Source organism: Marmota monax, unplaced genomic scaffold (genome assembly GCF_021218885.2).
Source record: "Marmota monax isolate L192 unplaced genomic scaffold, Marmota_monax_Labrador192_F-V1.1 WCK01_AAM20220418_F8-fsc00011, whole genome shotgun sequence".
Classification (NCBI taxonomy): Eukaryota; Metazoa; Chordata; class Mammalia; order Rodentia; family Sciuridae; genus Marmota; species Marmota monax.
The window spans coordinates 21,690,643-21,712,321 of record NW_026693082.1 but is presented as its reverse complement, the minus strand read 5'-3'; the positions used below and the strand labels follow the sequence as shown (position 1 = coordinate 21,712,321).

The window sequence follows — 21,679 nt, the reverse complement described above, 5'->3', positions numbered from 1 at the left end:
ACATCTGAAATATTTAATTATAAGTTTTTATAGTTACCAAAGATGTAGTTTATAGCATATTAACTTACTATTAAATTTTTCAAATAGAATCTTAAATGCCATAGCAATTCCATATCTAGTATAATCCATTAAAAGATATCTGTGAACAAGCTCTTCCTTAACAATTTTATTTCTCCTTTTTTTTATGTTCAGTTTCACTTCTCTTCTGCTACAGAATTCCACGTCCTAGTAGAATTACTTCTGCACTTGAAACTCATATTTTACAACTATTTTGGTAAATCATGTTTCTCTGCAACAAAAATATGCACATAAATTGAAATTGAAAAGATTTTAAATTTCCTGTGTCTAACTTTAAATGTTAACATTAAATGTGTTAACATTAATGTTAATTTCTAAATTAAGTTGTAATTTCAGTTGATAAAACCATGTAAATGACTAGGCATAGAAACACACCTATAATCACAGCTACTTGGAAGGCTGAGGCACAAAGAGTGCAAGTTTGAGGCCAGCCTGAACAATTTAGCAGGACCCTGTCTCAAAATAAAAGATAGAAAAGGACTGGAGGTATAACTCAATGGAAGAGCACTTGCCTAGCATGTGCAAGGGCCTGGGTTTAATTCTCAGTACTGTTTAAAAAAAAAAAAAAGTCTAAATACATTATTCATTTTGATAAATAGTAAACATAAAAAGTAAAATGTAGCCATGATACACGCCCGTAATGCCAGCAACTCAGGAGGCTGAGGCAGGAGGATCACAAATTTTGAGGCCAGCCTCAGCAATTTAGCAAGGTCCTAAGCAATTTAGCAAGACCCTGTCTCAAAATAAAAAATTAAAAGGGCTGGGAATGTAGCCCAATGATAAAGCACCTTGAATTCAATCTCTAGTACCAAAAAAAAAAAAAAAAAAGTAAAATTTAATTGTAATTTAATCTCTTTAATGAAAGACTGTTTTTCCTGTTAGATCCTGGTCTTTTTTTTTTTTTTTTTTTAATTTAAATTTATTTATTTATTTTTAATTTATTTTTTTTATTGGTTGTTCAAAACATTATAAAGCTATTGACATATCATATTTCATACAATAGATTCAAGTTGGTTATGAACTCCCAATTTTACCCCAAATACAGTTTGCAGAATCACATCGTTTACACATCCACATTTTTACATAATGCCCTATTAGTAACTGTTGTATTCTGCTACCTTTACTATCCTCTACTATCCCCCCTCCCTCCCCTCCCATCTTCTCTCACTACCCCATCCACTGTAATTCATTTCTCTCCTTGTTTATTTTCCCATTCCCCTCACAACCTCTTATATGTAATTTTGTATAACAATGAGGGTCTCCCTCCATTACCATGCAATTTCCCTTTCTCTCCCTTTCCATCCCACCTCATGTATCTGTTTAATGTTAATCTTTTCTTCCTGCTCTTCCTCCCTGCTCTGTTCTTAGTTGCTCTCATTATATCAAAGAAGACATTTGGTATTTGTTTTTTAGGGATTGGCTAGCTTCACTAAGCATGATCTGCTCTAGTGCCATCCATTTCTCTGCAAATTCTATGATTTTGTCATTTTTTAGTGCTGCGTAGTACTCCATGGTGTATAAATGCCACATTTTTTTTATCCATTCATCTATTGAAGGGCATCTGGGTTGGTTCCACAGTCTAGCAATTGTGAATTGTGCTGCTATGAACATCGATGTAGCAGTATCCCTGTAGTACGCTCTTTTAAGGTCTTCAGGGAATAGTCCAAGAAGGGCAATAGCTGGGTCAAATGGTGGTTCCATTCCCAGCTTTCCCAGGAGTCTCCATACTGCTTTCCAGATTGGCCGCACCAGTTTGCAGTCCCACCAGCAATGTACAAGAGTACCCTTTTCCCCACATCCTCTCCAGCACTTGTTGTTGTTTGACTTCATAATGGCTGCCAATCTTACTGGAGTGAGATGGTATCTTAGGGTGGTTTTGATTTGCATTTCTCTGACTGCTAGAGATGGTGAGCATTTTTTCATGTACTTGTTGATTGACTGTATGTCCTCCTCTGAGAAGTGTCTGTTCAGGTCTTTGGCCCATTTGTTGATTGGGTTATTTGTTTTCTTATTGTTTAATTTTTTGAGTTCTTTGTATACTCTGGATATTAGGGCTCTATCTGAAGTGTGAGGAGTAAAAATTTGTTCCCATGATGTAGGCTCCCTATTTACCTCTTTTATTGTTTCTCTTGCTGAGAGAAAACTTTTCAGTTTAAGTAAGTCCCATTTGTTGATTCTGGTTATCAACTTTTGTGCTATGGGTGTCCTATTAAGGAATTTGGAGCCCGACCCTACAATATGTAGATCGGCGCCAACTTTTTCTTCTATCAGACGGCGTGTCTCTGATTTGATATCTAGGTCCTTGATCCATTTTGAGTTAACTTTTGTGCATGGCGAGAGGAGGGGATTCAGTTTCATTTTGTTGCATATGGATTTCCAGTTTTCCCAGCACCATTTGTTGAAGATGCTATCCTCCCTCCATTGCATGCTTTTAGCTCCTTTATCAAATATAAGATAGTTGTAGCTTTGTGGATTAGTCTCTGTGTCCTCTATTCTGTACCATTGGTCCACCCTCCTGTTTTGGTACCAGTACCATGCTGTTTTTGTTACTATTGCTCTGTGATATAGTTTTAAGTCTGGTATCGCTATACCGCCTGATTCGCACTTCCTGCTTAGAATTGCTTTTGCTATTCTGGGTCTTTTATTTTTCCATATGAATTTCATGATTGCTTTATCCATTTCTACAAGAAATGCCGTTGGGATTTTGATTGGCATTGCATTAAACCTATAGAGAACTTTTGGTAATATCGCCATTTTGATGATGTTAGTTCTGCCTATCCATGAACAGGGTACATTTTTCCACCTTCTAAGATCTTCTTCTATCTCTCTCTTTAGGGTTTTGTAGTTTTCATTGTATAAGTCTTTCACCTCTTTTGTTAGGTTGATTCCCAAGTATTTTATTTTTTTTAAGGATATTGTGAATGGAGTGTTTTTCCTCATTTCCAAAAAATATGGAATGCTTCACGAATTTGCGTGTCATCCTTGCGCAGGGGCCATGCTAATCTTCTCTGTATCGTTGCAATTTTAGTATATGTGCTGCCGAAGCGAGCACAGATCCTGGTCTTTGGATGAGTGTTACTTATTACTAGAATAAGGTTTTAGTCTCAATTGTGTTCTTTTGTTTGTTTGATTAATAGTTAAGAAACCCAAGTTTATAAAAAGAAGAAAATGGAAATGGAACACATTTTGTTACAGTGATATATTCAATTCTTGTATCAACTTAAACCTTATATTCTTGTTCTTAAACCTTATATTATTCTTAAACCTTATATTCTTGTTCTTAAACCTCATATTGACCTATTAATAAAATTACTGATGATCTCTCAACTCTCAGCTCATTCAGACTTTTTTTTCATATTGGTCCCATAAATTTGTCCTTTCATTTTTTCTTTACATATCTATACATCAGGAATAATAACATTCAGTTTTTAGAGATAGTAAAGATTATAGTAGAGTAAATGCAGTAAATCCAACACAGCATTTATTGACTGATTCTACATACCTGACACTATATTAAATCCTTTCTATTCATCAGATCATTTAACTCCTACCTCACCCTAATATTTACAAATTATTACCTTGACTGCTGCCATCTTACAGTTGAGAATATGAGGCTTCACTTACTTGCTAAAGGTTACCATTGCTGAAAACAGCAGCACTGTCCTTGCAATTCTAATTTTTCTAATTTGAAATTTAGTTCTTAACTGTTTCTCCATGCTGTATGTATTGATTGCCTTTTTTTTCTTAGCAAAATTTAATGATTTTCTTTTAGCCTCCTTTAGTTTTGTTGAAAATAAAGATTTAGAAAGCATTTGATATGTATTATCTTCACAGATGTGATCTTGGATTTGGAAAAACCTGTCAGAGTTTGTAAAAAACCCTCCTTAATGTGTGCTGTTGCTGTCTATTTTGTTTCATGATCATATTCTGTCAATAATTTACACAAGCTAGGTTTTGATCACTGCTCTCCTGTTTCCCCAGGAGTCAAAAAGATCAGAATCTCTTATGGACATTCATCATAAAAAATTAAAAAATAAGGCTGTTGATAAAAATAAGCCCCAAGAGAGAATACCATTTGACCGTGATAAGGATCTCAAGGTTAATCGGTTTGATGAAGCTCAGAAAAAAGCCCTAATAAAGAAATCTAGAGAACTAAACACCAGATTTTCACATGGCAAAGGCAATATGTTTTTATAAGTAAGTATTTTTCAGAAAAATGTATTTTCATACTGGAGATTTGAACTTTTCTGAATACTCTGTTTTCTATAATAATTATGTGCCAAGATCTATTTCCTTTTATAATAAAGTAGATTATAAGCCTACATTATTTTATACATAAATTGTGATTTTTGAAAAGTCAGCTTTGTGGGATAAAAAGTGTGGTCTACTAAAAAATAGCCTTGCCCTCATAATAACCTAACCAGGCATTACTATCAAAAATACTAAAATAAAAGTTCCATTTATGAGAAATGGCAAAGGAAAGTCTGTTTTGAAGCTTGAGTATTCAATGCTTTATTAAAGAATGAAAAAAGGGAGATTTGCTGGTAGTTTTTATGTAAAACAAGATCATAGTTAGAAAATATTCATTGCTTTGGAAGGGCCTCTGTAAGTTTAATTCAGACCATTTTACCATTCAGCCCAACCTGGGAAAGGTTTGAAATGGTAATTAAGAAGTTGAAAAAGACCTAAGATTGCTTCTTAAAATCTTTATGATATTTACTTTTATGAAACTTACATCAATAGTCAAACGTAATTTTAATATAAAGTTAGAAATGTTTTCCAACTTACCAAATTCTCTTATTCTTACCTCAGGGGGATTTCCCTGTGCAATGAAGAAAAGTTGAAGAATACTCTTTTATCTGTCTCTTCACCTTTAGACCTTGGTCTTGGGCTTCTTAAGATTAGAGATTACTTTAACCTCAAAAAAATCATACAAGTTTACCTTCTTTTGTGTCCTTGAGGTCATGTGGAATCATAAAATCAGTGTTTCTTATGTAGAATAGAATATTCTGTGTGCCTCTGGCTTCCAAGGAATCATGGGCTTTTCTTCACAATTAATTATTTTCCCCTACTCCCCGCAACCTGCTTTTACCACTCCTCAATTTTTGTGATGTGATACAAGTTCCCTCTAAGATCTGCTCAGGACTGTTTGTTGAAAATTTACCACAGCCTGGACCTTCTTGACAAATATATTTGCCCTGTCCTGGAGTGAATGTGTCAGGTACTTGGCAGTAAGTTCATGAATTTGGAATTGGTTGGTTTTCCCTCCAAATGCAGCTAGTGAATACACAGTTACTAGAAAATAGAAAGGGTATGGATTTTGTCCCTTTTGTTACCAGTTTGCTTGTTCTGGCACTCAGGGTTTTTATCCGTTGTTTGGAGCTTTTAGCTTGTTTGTTTTTAAGCCAGAAAGTGAGTACTCTAGTTTATCTTGTGTACTAAGGAAAATATATTTTGATTTTTAAGTTTTTATAACAAATATTTCTGAGGGAAACAATCTGAGGGTGGTAATGCTGACAACTGTTTATCAGTGTGAAGTCTGTAAAACTCTTCTCCATGATCTCACCAAAGAGTGTCTTTGAGCTTTGCTTTGGGATGATCTTATTTTTCCCATTAATATATTTAACAGTTTGTGGTAAATTTATTGGAACTGGATCTTTTATATCAATCATGTATAACTTTTATTTAAAAACCAAACTAATAATCACAGTACAAAAATGAAAAATCTATGATCATAACCCACTATATTGGGAAGATTATAAGTTTGTAGTGCTTTATACACTGCCTCTTAAGACAATAAACAGAAACTTCTAAATAGTTAAATGGAGCCTAAATGCAAATTCTAGTTCTGCTACTCCTGTGTGATGAAGCGCAGGGGTTTTTGGTTTTTTGTTGTTGTTTTTTTTTTTTGGCAGGGGTATCAGGCATTGAACTCAGGCACTTGACCAGGAGCCACATCCCCAGCCCTATTTTGTATTTTTACAAAAGGGTCTCACTGAATTGCTCAGCACCTTGCTTTTGCTGAGGCTGGCTTTGAACTCATGATCCTCCAGTCTCAGCCTCCCCAGCCACTGGGATTACAGGCGTGCACCACTGCACCCAGCTGAAGCACAGGTTTTAAAGATAAGGATTCTGATTCCCAGTTCATGTAAGCTTTATGAAAATCGAGTCAACTGTTAAAGTAGCAGTACATAGGCTAGGGTTATAGATCAGTTGGTAGAACATTTGCCTAGCAAGTATGAGGCACCGGGTTCCATCCTCAGCACCGCATAAAAATAAAATAAAAGTATTATATTCATCTATTATAAAAATATTTTTTAAAAGCAGCAGTACATGATATTTTTTATAATATCAATGTAAACAGTGTCTTACTAAAGGGACATTACATTAAAAAGTTAAATTTTTCTCCTAAGTAAATTGAAAAGGCTTCTCATTGTAAGCAGAATTGGACAGATCTACCTTTTGACTAAAAGCATTCTTTTCAGTGGCTAGTCTTTTCTGAACACAAAACTTCATACAAGAGTGTCTATTTCATTCATTTAATTCTATTTTTTTTTCGATGGGGGGGGAAGGTTTTCTCTTTCTACATCCTCACATATTTTTGTGAAATTTGGTATTTCTTAAAGTAAAAATGTCATCTTTGGATACTCAACTGAGAAGGATAGGGTTGTTTCTGTGTTATGATGTTTGCTTTCTCCCCTAAACTTCAGAGTGTCTGTGACTTTCACCTAAGGGACAGAACCTCTCCTTTCTAAATACTTGCAGTAGGTACTACCACACTGGCACCCCTGGAGCTAATGCTCTTTCCTGTCACCCTGAGGATAATTTTAACAAAACGTGAAGCCACTTCCAAAGATTTTGTTTTGTTTTGGTTTGGTTTGGTTGTTTGTTTATTAGTTCTAATCAGTTATATATGACAGTAGAAAGCTCTTCTATTCATTGAACACAAATGGAGCAGAATTTGTTTTGTTTTGTTTTTTGCCCCAATACAACATTGACCATTAAAGAACAAAGTAGTTATGTGCACGGAATGGAAAGATGTACTTCATTTCATCCCCTCCCCTCTTCCTAAGCTGCAAACTGCCTGTTTGAATCAAGTCTTCTATCCAACTGCTGACATTTTCAAATTAGTTTTAAATTCCCTACATTTCTTGGTCAAGTTTTATAGGCCTCTTACCCCTTTTGAAGAAGAAGAAAAGAGCAACACTGACATTTAGGTTCAGTGTGTCTAAAATTATGTGATTTTATCCAGCTCTCTAAGTTGTCATCTCAGATAGATGTAGATGCTTCAAATAGTAACCACATTCCTGGTAAGTAACTGGTGGGGTTATTGGGTTTCACAGGTGGGACAAAAGGGATGGGGAAACAAAAAGTGAGAGATGATGCCTATACCCATTACACTTTTTGTATAGGGCAAAACACAGTAAATTAGGTCCTGCTCTGAAAGCCAAAATCTTACTAATAATTTATAATTTTATTTAGATGTAGCAACACTGGACATTTAATGATTCTTTGAATTAATGATTTTTTAAGAAATGAAGTTGAGATTTACATAGTACTAAGGCTTGCATGCTCCATAATTAGTTAACAGTGGTTACATACATTCTTAATTCCAAAACATTATCCTAAATGTAGAATCATGAGGAATAGCTTTTTAAACTAGTTACAAGAGATTCTTATCACTTTTGTTTTCACTTTTTCCATGATAATGTAATTATTATTTTAAAAAGGTCTCCATTGAGAAACCTAAGAGGAAGAATAAATGTGGAGGGAAGTGGCTAGAGATAGTGCCCATGTAACAACAGCAAAGTATTCTATTTCAGAATATTAGTTTATTTTATTTTGGCTTTTGATGCCATCATGAGATTTAAGTCTGCAGGCACACAAACTAATGCTGTTGTAGAAGAGGTATATTTTTTTGCAGCCTAGAATATTGTTTAATAGGGACTGAGGAGGTAGCTCAGTAGTAAAGCACATGCTTAGCACATGTGAAGCCTTGGGCTTAATCCCCAATGCCCCCCCCCCCAAAAAAAAAAGTTTATGACTATGAGATGTATAGGATTAAAAAGCTGTTCACTGCCCCTTCTAGTCTTTTCATTTTAAGCATGTCAATTAAAAGACTGTTTTTAGAAAAAAAAAGAATTCCTGAAGTGTAATTTTTTTGTATAAATAAAGTTTCATCTAAATCTGAGAAGTTGTCTTTATTTTGTTTTAATACTATTAGCTTTTCTGAAGCAGGCAATATTGGTAAAAAGAATATTCTATAAAGTCTTATTCTGGCCAACCAGAATATTATAAGCAGTTAGGAACATAAGAAAGATAAATGAAATCCTCTTAATAGCACCATGATACAAGAGGTACTTGTACTGGGTGGTAACAATTCCATTGTTCATCATGTCACAGGATATGTAACAGAGGGTGAGTTTTTTCAGGACTGATTGCCTTTTAGTGGTTTGTTTTGTTTTGTTTGATCTCTCTACTTCCCAACTCGGAAGTGACCAAAAAAGATCTTTTGCAATATGAAAAATGATAGGAATATGATCATGTAGGGTCAAAGAAAGAAAGGTTTTAGAGGAAATGTTCTGTCGCACCGGGCCGGAGGAGCAGGGCCGGAGGAGCAGGGCCCGAGGAGCAGGGCCCGAGGAGCAGGGCTAGGCAGAGGGAACGCTGTGTCCGCGGAAGTCCCAGAGGTGGCCTCGACGGAGGAGCAGAAGGAAATGGAAGATAAAGTGACTAGTCCAGAGAAAGCTGAAGAAGCCAAATTAAAAGAAGGTATCCTCACCTGGGACAAAAGCCTGGAGGTTCCGATTTTTTAAGGAAACGATTGCAGAAAGGGCAAAAATATTTTGATTCTGGGGATTACAACATGGCAAAAGCAAAGATGAAGAACAAGCAACTTCCTACTGCAGCCCCGGATAAGACAGAGGTCACTGGTGACCATATTCCCACTCCACAGGACCTTCCTCAAGGGAAACCATCCCATGTTGCTAGCAAGCTGGCTGGCTGATTAAAAGAGCTGACCTGCATTGATTTTCTAATTCCCATTATTTCTCCTCATATGTTACTTATCCACTTTTTATTCCTTTCATTCACTAAGTCGTTTAAAGGAGACTGACAGCTTTGCAGGTAGTGATAGTGTGTGCTGCTATTGTAAGGGAATATACATGTGTAGAGGTTTTGATTAGTTTTAACAGTGCGCTGATGACACTGATGAAAAGGACATTTTAGAGTAACATAAGTAATCTACTTGAAAATATTTGATTATATTACCTAAATCCTAATATAGGTTCCAACAAGTAATAAGCAAATATTACAATTTTAATGTTTCGCCTTCCTCGCTTATCTTAATTATAGCTGTGTATGTTACTCTTATTAATGTAACCTCTGTATTGATTTCTTCTGGATTTTCCTTCTGGATTTTGTCAAACAGAAGTTTAAGATCACAAGTTTGAAGAAAGATCACAAATTCAAATAAAAATAGGAGGGGCTTTGAAAGATTTGTATAACTGTGCTTGAACTTGAATGGCCTTAAGCCTATTTCAGCTTTAACAATAGAATTGTCTTGGGCAATATTTGCCCATCCTGGTGTAATTTATGTGACTTCAGTGCTTAACAGCTGCACTGAATACTAGCTGAAGCTACTATTCTTATTTAGTTCTGTAGTGTTAAATATCTTTCATTGTTGAAGATGTGAATGATGTATGCATGTGATCGACTGTTGAATTCTCTTTTGTGCCATTTTTGTAAATACAGTAATTTTGCATAACCTTTAAAAAAAAAAAAGGCTTTAGGGGGCTGGGGCTGGGGCTCTGTGTTAGAGTGTTTGCCTAGCATGTATGAGGCATGGAGTTCAATTCTCAGTGCCACATATAAATGAATAAAATAAAGGTCTATCAACATCTAAAAAAAATTTTTTTTAAAAAAAAGAAAGGCTTTAACTTCTCAGATCATTTCCATATATTAGGGATTTCTTGAAGAATTTCTATTTTTTTTTCATTCACTAAACATTTATTAAATGCCCCCATGTGTGCTTGGTGCCAAGAACACACTAGTGATCTAGGCAAGTATAGTGCTTCTGGAGAGGAGATCCTTGCTGGTCACTACAGGATATTCACTGATAAGCAAAGTAGATTCCCTTCCCCATGGTTTTATATTCTAGTGGGAGAACAGAAAAAAGATCTAAATAAAGGAGATCAAGTAATTGCACATTGTGATAGGTGTTAGAAATGAAACAGAGTTGACAGGGTGGTGAGAGACTAGAATAGGTAATTGAAGATGAGAATCTCATTTAGGTAGAGTGATGACAAAAGATGTGCACACCTGTAATCACAGTACTAGGGAGGCTGAGGCAGAAGGATTACAAATTTGAGGACAGTCTCAGCAACCTACCAAAACTTTGTTTCATAAAGAAGGCAATAAAGTAAAAAGGGCTGGGGGTGGAGGTAGCTCAGTGATAATGCACTCCTGGCTTCAATCCCAGGTACCACAAAAAGAGAAAAAGAACGGCCTCTGAAGAGAAGGTATTTAGGCTGAATCCAAAAAAAAAAGAAAAAGAAGCCAGCAGTGTGAAAAGTGACTACATTTGCAAAAACTGACAACATTCATGAAGAATTAAGAAGCATGGTGGCTCAGGGTTGGGCCTTGTCATTAACACTGTAAAGCCCACATAAGGGTATCTAACCCAGCCCTGGAAGGTGAATAGGAGCCTCCCAATGGAAGGTGTTTTTTTTTTTTTTTTTTTAGATATACATGAAAATAGAGTGTATTTTGTTGTATCGTACATACATGGAGTATTATTTTGCATTCTTGTGATTGTACATGATGTAGAGTTTCACTGGTGGTGTATTCATATATGAAATTAGGAAAGTTATGTCCAGTTCACTCTACTGTCTTTTGTATTTCCATCCTCTCCCTTCCCTTCATTCCCTTTTTTTTTTTTTTTTAGTTATACATAACAGTAGTGTGTATTTTGACAGAATATATGTACGTAGAGTATAACTTATTCTATTTAGGTTCCCACTCTTGTGGTCATACATGATGTGGCGTTATCTTGGTCATATATATACAATTACAAGGCTAGGAAAGTTATGGCCAATTAATTCTATTCTTTCATATTCCCCTCCCTGCTCCCTTCCCTTTGTTTCCTTTTCTCTGATCCAGTGGATTTCTATTATTCTCCTGCCCAACCTCCCTTGTTTGGGGTTAGCATCCACAAATCAGAGAGACTATTTGGCCTTTGGTTTTTTTGGAATTGGCCTATTACATTTAGCATGGTATTGTCCAGTTCCTTCCATTCACTGGCAAATGCCATAATTTCATTCTTCTTTATGGCTGAGTAATATTGGAATAGACTTCTTAACTTCTAAGTTATAAATATTTTATAGGCTGGATGGTTCTGATAAATCTACCCTACTGGCTCTCTAGAATTACCCAGATATTTGATTTATATCTTATAACCACCTAGCCTAAATATTTTCTATATGTAACTCCAATGATAACTGTCCTAAGTTATCAGAATATTCATAAAATAAACTGAATATTTAACCTACAGTTTATCACAAAAACTGTAGTTATTTTAAGAATAGCTGTTTTTTTTTTTTTCAGAAGTTATAAATTATTCATTTCCTCCTAGGCCTAATCATTGACAGTTGTGCAAATTCTTAAGACCTACATAGCACCAAATGAATTTAGCAGATAATGGTTAAGTAATCAATCTTTAGACTTCCAGGACATAACAGAGTCTTTCCCTTCAAGGGACTGGAAAATACAGGTAATGAGTCTTTCTGATTGTAATCTGTGAAGCACTCTATCAGAATCACCCAGGGATATTGTTAACTGCAGAGCCCCAGGCCCACTCATATTGAATGAGATTCTTTAGGGTTAGAGTCAGAGAACCTCCATTTTAACCATTATTCCAGGTGATTCTTTATAAATTCCAGTTTAAGCCAATGCATTTATATATGTTCCTACAAACAATCCCCTCTTGTTTTTGTATATTTCACTTTCCTAGGTTATATTTTCCTAAGTACATAATCATAGTTATTTTTTATAGCTATTACATAGCTACAACCACTAATACCAACAAGGCTTGCCTTGGAAGAGTGAATTGTCACCTCTGTTGCATGAACTAGTTCCTAAAAGCCTTCATTCTTCAAACATCTACCAAGCATTAGAGTGATCGACGTTTCTGTCAAAAATTCACTTCCATTAAAATTTACCTTATCTTGGGCACCTTTTAAAATAGAGAAGTCCCCTAAAAAATAGTTAGGTTAAAAGGTCCTGATGCCTGGCTGATTTGGGGACTAACTGAATATCCAGAAATTGCAAAACATTGAAAGGACAGAGTGGGCAAAATGGAAGATAAACTCCAAAGGGTGGTCTCTTCCATTTGACTATTTGGGGGGTATGGGGAATAATTTGCTAATGTTACTAGCACACTTTGAGATCTTTTTTTTTTTTTAAGCATTCTTATTTTTTTTTATCTTTATTTATTTATTTTTATCTGGCACGGAGGATCGAACCCAGTGCCTCACCAAGCTAGGCAAGTGCTCTACCACTGAGCCACAACCCCAGCTCCTACACTTTGAGGTCTTTGATAACATGCATTTTGGCAACTAAGATATTATTTTACTTAAAGAGCTTCAAAAACAAATAAATTTACTTTTATTTTTTTATTTTCTAAATTTTTTGTTGTTATAGTAGAAGGACACAATACCTTTATTTTTTGTTTATTTCTTTTTATGTGGTGCTGAGGATTGAATCCAGCACCTCACACGAGCTAGGCGAGCCGTCTACTGCTGAGCTACAACCCCAACCCCACAAGTTTACTTTTAGATGCCAGTTTCTGCATTTGCTGACAGGAAAGATAACAGTAAGTAAAAAGACGTTAAAAAGTTGCAAAGGTACATCACATTTTGAGAACTGAAACATTTTCAAAGACCTATTCTAGAATATTGAAACATTATGTAGCTCATTTTCAAAAAGTCTTTTGCCCCTGCCCTGTGCTTTGTTTCTGAACCTATGGTGAAAAGCAGTAGTGACACAGGGGCTTCACTACAGGGACACAGTTGTATAGTCAGTTACATCCCTGCTTCTATCACTTCTGAGCCTGCTTATACTCACCTGAGTATATCACTTTGTTTGCAGCTAGCAACCCTGTCCATCATAAGAGAGTTCTTATGGCAAATGATATTTAAGAGTCTAAACTTAGAGACAATAGCCTGGTCAAACCTGGACCCTGTAACTAGCTGTGTAAATTTCTTTGTCTTTTTAATGAGGGACATAATATTCACCTCACAAAATGTTACGAGGATTACGTGAGAAGATATACTTAAACAACTAGCCCAAAATCCAACAACAAAAAAAATTTAAATTGTGGTTGTTATTGTAGTTCCCTAGACAACAGATCCACTCAGACCCACTGGAGTTGGACTGACTTATTTCTTAAGACCTTAGAAATTACTGTGTCAGGACTCTTGACAACAAATGATAGAAACCCAATTCAAAATTTCTGAAAGACTTTTATTCTCTTGATAGGTTTAAGGTTGGGCCCAGGCAGCTATTTTTAGTAAATTCTATATGTAATTCTAGTGTATCCCAAAGTGTGAGATCCAAACGAGGTTGGTTCAAAATTGATAAATTAAGATTTTTTGAATCAAAGGTATCAGTTGTGGCCACTGAGCTTTGATTCAAAAGATAGAGACTTATCTTTATAAAAAAAAAAAAAAGAAAGATTTTATTCACTTATCTCAATGAACCCATAGAGTAGCCCTGGCTTTAGGTGCAACTAGATCAGAATGCTCAGAATGTGTCATCAGGATTCCATTTCTGTCCCACAGTCTGCTTTCCTTTATGTAGACTTCTTCCTTAGGTGGACTTCATAGATGGCAACAAACATGGGTAGAAGCACCTCTCAAGTGCCATCTTACCTGCTTGGCAACCCGATGAAAAGCTTCTCTTTCCTAATGATTCTAGCCAAAGTCCAAGAATGGATAATTAATCAGCTTTAGACATTTGTTCAGCCCTAAATCATATGATTAGAAGGTACAGCAACTAATATCCCAGGCTTGTTCGTATACCCACTCATGGGGCCAAAGGGTAGGTTAAACTCTGTCTAAACCACATAGACTAAGAACTTGGCAGAGTAGTTGCCTAAATGAAAGTGGAAGTGCTACCATTGAAAACCAGGCTAACACATCCTACAAATGCTTTCTATGGCCCACATTTCATATTTGATTCCTACCAGTTTTCTAAAGAGAATACCAGCATTTCATTTACCAAAAATGAATGTCATCCATATAGCTGTCAGTTTACCTCAGGTTTGCCAATCTTTGTGCCTGGCCATTGTGAATCCCCTTTTCATTAGGTATCTGCTAATCCAGTTCTCATAAATCTTTGTGAGGAGAGGGAGTAGGGAGGAAGCGTGCACACACCCACATGCTTTAGAGGTGACATAGCCAGGGTAGGTTTTGCCCAAGAAGATGGTATTGTTTCCCAAAAGCCTTCTCATCCTATCCTTACTCATTTCTACCAAATTTTGATATCAGGAAGTACATTTACTACAAACAAGGTTCATGAAAAATGAGGCCATCACAGTTTATTCACCACATCCTGCTGTAATTTACAAATGACAATACAACTCAGAATGATTTATTTAGCCTTTTCATCTACAAATAAGAAAGAAAAATGAAAAAAAAAAAATAAAGGATTGCCAGTTTCAACCCAATCAATAGTAAGGAAACCTGCCTGACTTTGGCAATTAATCATGTCTCTTGGATAGAAGTCCAATGACTAGGAGGCCCTGGAGAGAAGCTAATCAAAGTAGGAGTCAGATCCAAGCCCAAGTTGGGGGCCTAGTGTTAGCAACTCCCAGCTAATTATCATTTTGGTCAAGTGGACTAGTGGGTCACTAGATTCCTCAGTGCTCTGTAGATTTCTAGTCTCTGCACATTAGTGTTTCCCTGAAGGAAACAGGTATTGTTTAACTGTTTTAGGTTTTTCATTGCTGTGAAAATTTCATTACGGTGACTAAAATACCTGACAAGAACAACATAGAGGAGGAAAAGTTTATTTTGGCTTATAGTTTCAGAGGCTCAGTGCATAGTCGGCCAACTCCATAGCTCTGGGCACAAGGTGAGGCAGAAGAACATCATGGCAGAAAGGCATACAAAGGAAAACAACTCAGGACATGTCACCCAAGAGGCAGAGAATGCTAGCTCTGCTCAACAGGGACAAAATATAAACCCCAAACTCATGACCCCAGTAACCCACCTCCTCCACCCACACCATACCTGTCTACCTTTTTCACAATAATCCATACAGAGGATTAGGGTTACACCTCTCAAAATCTAATCATCTCACCTCTGAAAATTCTTGCATCATCTCATGCATTAGCTTTGATACCTCATATCTAAACCATAACAGTTACCAAAGGCAGGGAATAATTCTGGGCAGGCAAAATTTTAAAGAGAAAAAGGGAAAAAAAAACTGTACTCAGTATACAACGTAACATGGAGTAGTTAGAAATGGCTTTTTAAAAGTATTGTCAAGTAGAGGTAGTTCTTTAATAAATAGTTGCTTAACAATAGTAATTAAATATATTGTCATAGTGCCTCTTATTTATGACAGATAATTTATAGATATATCATGCCAAAGATGATAATGTGGGGATTTTTCTTATATAGGTAATTCTTCATAAATGGACTTTGTTTATACTGCCTAGCAAGCAATTGAGCTTCAGTGTGGGTAGTAATGGCATTAATTTAGGCATTAATAATGCAAATTATACTTATTAAAAGTATGAGCTTTGAATTCTCAGTTATAATGCAGAGAACGGTTCAGGAGTCATTTAGACAAGTTCAGTATGTAGGTACAGCCAAAAATGCTAGTACCATATTAGATAAAAATGTGAGAAAGAAGTGTAGCTATGAGGTATCCACCTGAAAATCTGTTTCCTGTTCTACCTGAAAATTTGTTCTCTTACTTTGTGACACAGTTCTCTAGATTTGGTAAAGCTGATAAATTTACTGGCAAATTTGTTAGCAAGGGATGGAAAGCCAGTTCAGATATGGGGATTTTTGTCAGAGAAATGCTGGACCATTTGAAGGCTGGAAGGAAGAAGCAGATCCCAGATTACCCAGGAAGGGTGAAAATGAAAATGCTCCTGTCTTCAGGAGCCACGGGAATCAGTCTTGAGCCCTTAGGACTCATTTTGTCCTAAATCTGTACCCCTCTGTGTCTGCATGAGACCAGTCTCAATCTCTGTAGGCTGACCTTTTCCACATGGTAGAGAACATGACCCTTAACAACTTTGAGCTTCAGGCTCTTTTTTTCCATTTCAGTATGAAAATCTCCAATAAGGCTAACCTGGCCCTCTGCAACTCCCCTTCCATCCCTGGTGCCTTGTGCCCTTAACTCGTGCTGGAAGCCCATTCTCTGTTTTGAGACTGTGGATCTTGTCAGCAGTGCCATCTTCTTCCAGGGCCCAGTAGGCTCAAGTGAAGCAGAGGCTTGTGTGTAGGAGTATGCAGGGAAATTTTGGCTGCTGATGGTTGAGGTTATCCAGTTCACCTCTACCACTATTTGCTTTCCAATTCCACCTTCCCAGAGGGCTTTGCACTGCATCCCAGTTTTCCACTGTGCCTCAGCAGCAACTCCAGAGACTGACCCTAAGGGTGCTTCAAATTTGAGTGTAAAAGACCCAGATAGCTGCTATGGGAGAGATGAATACATTCTCCTGGGGTTCATCAACTGTCCTCCTACCTGGTCAGAAAAAAGATTTCATGTCCCAAGGGTGAGCAGGAGACAGGAACAGAAAGCTTGCCTTCCTGGGAGCCAATGGTAGAGCTTCTCAGAGTGAACCCTGATATCTGGATCCTGAAATGTAGGGCTCAGGATGTGTACCTTCTAAGGGTCTACACTGGGAAGGACAGGGGACTCTGAACCTTGGCAGCAAACTAAGTACATTTCCCTCCATCCCCAGGCCAGAGTATACAAATGCTATAGCTGTGTACTGAAGTTTGAAAACCTCCTCTCCTAAAACTAAGAAGTCCCAGGGAGGACTCAGGCTTGGCTTGGGTCAGCTGTCCAGCCCTGGATCAATGGATCGTGCCTGCAATGGAGGGGGCACCCTTATTCTATTTTGTGTTTGGGGTCCATCAGGCTGGATTGAAAGGAGGGTATCAATTCAAAACAAAGCAACAGTTCCTTCAGTCAGCATGGCAGTGGGGGGCAGTTCTAGAGAATGAGTGGTATTGAATGATCAGCCCCACAGAGGGCCTTTTTTCAACTCACCCCTTAAACATGTTCTGCAAAACTGTCTTCTCTTTTTCAGCTCATTCTCCTGTGACTTTGCTTTTTCTGCAGATACTTTATGACTCTCAAAGCTGAATCTCTGGGCATCCATCTTTCTTTACCTCCAAATCCCCTTCTTGCTGTCTTTTCCACTTGTGTGCTCCACAGGCACTTCAAACACAACATGATCAAAAGATAATTCAATATTTGCTTTAAATCAAAATATGCCTATAGAAGCAAAGAATATCTCTGGGGAAAAGCCCCACAAGAAACCAATAAGTGTAGCTGCTATATTCCAACCTCTCTTCTCTATTATCTCTTCCCATGAATGGGAATTACAGACAATAAAGTCACCTAATCCAGAGCTCAGGAGTCATTCTTGAACTTGGTTATGAATATAAAGTTATGGAAAAAAACCTTTTTAAAGTGCAAACTTGATTATGTCACTCCCTTACTTAAATTATTCCTCAGATTAAAGTATGTGACTACTTCACAAAGTCCTCCATGCTGAGGGGAAAGTGTTTCTACCTCCCTACTTACCACCCACCCATCCCCTGGTTGTGCCACCTGCCTCACACCTCTTCTGCTCTTTGCAGAAGGTGCCTACCAAATGCCAGTCAAGGATAGTATATAGTATTTAATCAATATTGAGAGTTTCTCCTTGGGTTTTCCCACCAGAACTAAGTCTTTGAACTTGCCTCTGACTGCGAATCTGTTTTGAAGATAGCATGCATATGAACCCAGGTAAAGATGGGTGTTACTACATTTTATTCTCTGGTTTATTTCAATGACAGAATCACCTTATTGATAAAGTATTACATCTTTTAGCCTTGAGAAACAGAATTATTGAACATTCACCTCAAAAATATCCTGTAGTTCGATGACTCACTCAGCCACCCCTGCCAATGGGTCACTGCTCAATTATTGTCTCAATGGCTATTGGAACTATTACAACCCCCCCACACTTCCCATACCCATACCCAGATTGTGAATTCTCTGAAGGCAGTATTTTTTCTTTTTTTATTAGTATCATTTCTAGAGTCTAACTGAAATATAATAGATACTCAGTAAAGTTTATGAAAGGGAAGGAGAAGGAGAAGGATTTATAAATCCATAAATGGACAATTTTTATTGGTTCTTTTTAGATATACATGAAAATAGAATTCATTTTGACATAATTATAAAAGCATGGAATATAATTTGTTCTAATTCAGTCCCCAGTACTTCCCCTTAGAAGATTATTTTTAATACCTAAATAATAGCAGTAAAAACATTCATTCTTTTCTGAGTTACCACTGGTAATCTTAGCAAGACCACAAGGAGGCACTAGAATCCTACATGGGCTCCCTCTACCAAGAAAAGCCAAATCCAGCTAGAGTTTTGACCTGGGCTGGTAGCTTGTAACAGATGCCTGGCTGAACTGAGTGAGCCAAGAAAGATGGTTTGAAATGAGGACTGAGGGAGAAATTAATGCAAGCAGTCCGAAGAACTGTATGGTAAAAAAGACAAATGATCATTTTCAAGGGATTATAATACAAAAAAAATCGGAATTCCCCCTCCACCTCTGGCTGACATCCCACCCCTGCCCTGGGGAGCCATACATACAAACGACCGCCTATTGTTCTCCCTCCCTAGGTATCTTTCTCCTCTAATTTAGCAAAATACTCAGGCTCATCATTTTGGGTTACAAGTCCACCAGGCACAATTTTCCCAGTGAGTCCTCTCTTTTTCATTCCAGAACAGATTATAACTGTCACAAATATTACTGCCTTTTCTCCCCTTTTCCTCCCAAGAGGTCACTGAAATTTTCATCCTAGACCTTTAAACTCTAGATTTCTGTGTAGGCAGGCAAGAAAGAAAGGGGAAAAAAAGCCTTTTAAATTTCATATATCTAACTACTGCAAGGTACCGGGAATGTAACCATGGAAACCAGAGCATGAGTGTAACCATGGAGATCCATTTAAACCAGCTGGGCCATTACCATCTAGAATCTGATAGGCACTAGCTGCTAGAAGAACAGTTAGCCTTAGTTAATGTGGTCAAGTGATGTCAATCGCTTAGTGTTTTACAGACCTTGAAGTATTGTTTGAGTACTGCCAATACTTTAAAATGTGAGGAAGAAATCCTTTTCATAGGATTGTCTGTTAGACCAAATTCTAAAGGCTCCCCTAAATCATTCTCCCTGCTCCCTAACCACACCTCGAGAGTCATCCCTTATTCATTCGTTCCTTCAGCAAACACACACTAATCACCTTGCTGTGCTGGGCACTCCACTGACCCCACTCTGTCTATGTCTCAGATAATAAACATTATCTGCCCCACCAGCTTTAACACTGAGGTTCATGTATCAAAAGGCTGCTTTACCAAAATATGCCAGAATTTGGGTTTGTACTTCCGTAAGTGAGATATTAATGAGCCTTTTTCCATTTTGAAGGAAATTCACTCTTCCCATGTCTTAGCAGTGCTTTGCAAAGTCAGATCCTTCTTTCCACGTCATCCCATCCACAGTCACAGCTTCAGAGGCCTTGGGAGAGTGTGAATCATGAGCTCATGAGCTGCTGTGTGGTGTTTTGAGTACCATTGTGCTAAAAGGTGGAGCATGGGGTCAAATCACCTGTCACCCTAGCCAAGATACTGGACCTCTTTGTACTTCCAAGTTTCCTTTTCTATAAAAGGGAAATAAAAATCCATTTCTTTGGGCCGTTCAGTGATAACTGCCCACAATTTTGAGCATTTAGTCCACAAGGAAATGTTATCTTCTGCCCTTGCCTGTGTCCCCCAGTATTACTCAGCAATATTTCTTCATGTTATTAGTGCCTTCCCTTATTTTACTCAATAGTTGGTCCAAATGTTTACACCTCCAACTGTGCTTCTAAAACCCTTTGGTTCAGAGACAGTGATGGTAAGGATAGTGACAGCCACACTTGTTATATGATGTTTAGCATACACAGGCACTGTCCTAAGCATCTCCCATGTTTTAACTCATTTAGTTCTTACAACAATCCATTGAATATCATTATCATCTCTGTTTTACAGATGAGGGATCAGAAGCCCATAGTGTACAGGCACACCTCCTAATCATAAGCTATAAAATGGCAGAAAAAGCAACCCCAACAGCCTCCAGAATCTGCCCTCTTAACCACTGCACACAGGTCAGCCTCTTCCAAGTGATGATGTTTCCTACCTCAATGAGAACAGAGTCCAATAGCAGGAACTCTTCAGCTGTCTCCTGTTCAACCCCTATAACCGCCTCTACTAGCCAACAGCTTCACCCTGTCCCAGAAGTCTTTCTCCATGTTTCAGAGAAAAGTCTTTCTCCAGTCACTGCCACCTGACTTCAAGGTCTTTGCTCCTTCACTTTTCCCATCTCTTCCTGATCCTCAGTCTTTCCTCTCACTTGGCACCTCCCTCTCAACATGTAAAAAGGTCCAAATTGGTTCTATCTCCTACCCTTGTCCCCCTACCCCCATGTTGGTGATTGAACCCAGGGCTTCCAACATGCTAGACAAGTGCTAGACTCTCTCTGTTTGCCATCCTATCTCCTTTCCCAAGACAAATTCCTGGAAAGAATTCTCATTGGCCTGGGAGCTGTGGTGTTGGAATATCTGTCTCACATGTTTGAGGCCCTGGATTTGATCCCTGGCACTGCAAAAGAGAAAAAATAAATTAGGTGCTTTTCTTTACCTGCTCCTTTCCCCTGGGCTCTGAACCCTCTTCAGTCTGACTACTGCAACTGTTCTCCTGGAGGGGGGGGGGGGCGGGGTCCCCCAAATGGCTAAAATTAATGACATCCTTAAAGCCCCACCTTGTTCCTCTCAGCAACAATTAACTTGCTGATCACCTGTTCCCCTTTAAAGTCTTCACTTCTTTGGCATGACCTTCTCCTGTTCTTCCATGCTCTGCCATTTCCTCCTATCTCCTCCTCTGGCTCCTCCATCACTGCCAATTCCTTATATTTGGGTGTCCTGGCTGTCCTTAACCTGCTTTTCTTCTATCTGGGGATGATCAGCACCATGTCAGTAGCTTTAATTAGACCTTGCTTCCAAGGAGGTCTACAGCCCTTGATGGAAATGACAACTAGCCATCTGGATGATCCATGGGCTGCTCATCCTCAACTCCTCTCCACTGTCCATGCAGAGCCCAGCTCATAAAAGCTGAGGTCATGCTCTAGTTCTCCCCTCTCATCCCCATCACCCCGGCACCTTAAAGAACTCCTCTCCATTCCTGATTCCCTGTCCTGCCTGAGCCCAGGTCCTCATCTTTACTCTCTTAAAATACACACCTCCTTGCCAGTCCCGCTCCTCCTTCA

The 21,679-nt window shown here is 37.9% G+C and overlaps 1 protein-coding gene, 1 non-coding gene and 1 pseudogene across 3 annotated transcripts in view; 2 read left to right on the top strand and 1 right to left on the bottom strand.

Annotated features, from left to right (window-relative positions):
• Gpalpp1 (GPALPP motifs containing 1) overlaps window positions 1-21,679 on the top strand; it is an 82,849-nt gene that overhangs the window by 21,935 nt on the left and 39,235 nt on the right. Inside the window, exons 8-9 of one of the 2 annotated variants that reach the window (XM_046454230.1) lie at window positions 4,060-4,275; window positions 4,891-5,895. The exons of the other annotated variant lie outside the window; for it this stretch is intronic. Coding sequence (XP_046310186.1) covers window positions 4,060-4,275 — 216 coding nt within the window. The 3' untranslated portion in view covers window positions 4,891-5,895. Of the gene's footprint in view, window positions 1-4,059; window positions 4,276-4,890; window positions 5,896-21,679 lie in introns of those variants that run through there. 2 annotated transcript variants of the gene reach the window in all.
• On the bottom strand, window positions 3,024-3,130 carry LOC124099274 (U6 spliceosomal RNA). The gene has a single exon (XR_006853908.1). It is a non-coding gene; the product is annotated as a U6 spliceosomal RNA (small nuclear RNA).
• Window positions 8,647-9,975, top strand: LOC131424531 (cAMP-regulated phosphoprotein 19-like; annotated as a pseudogene).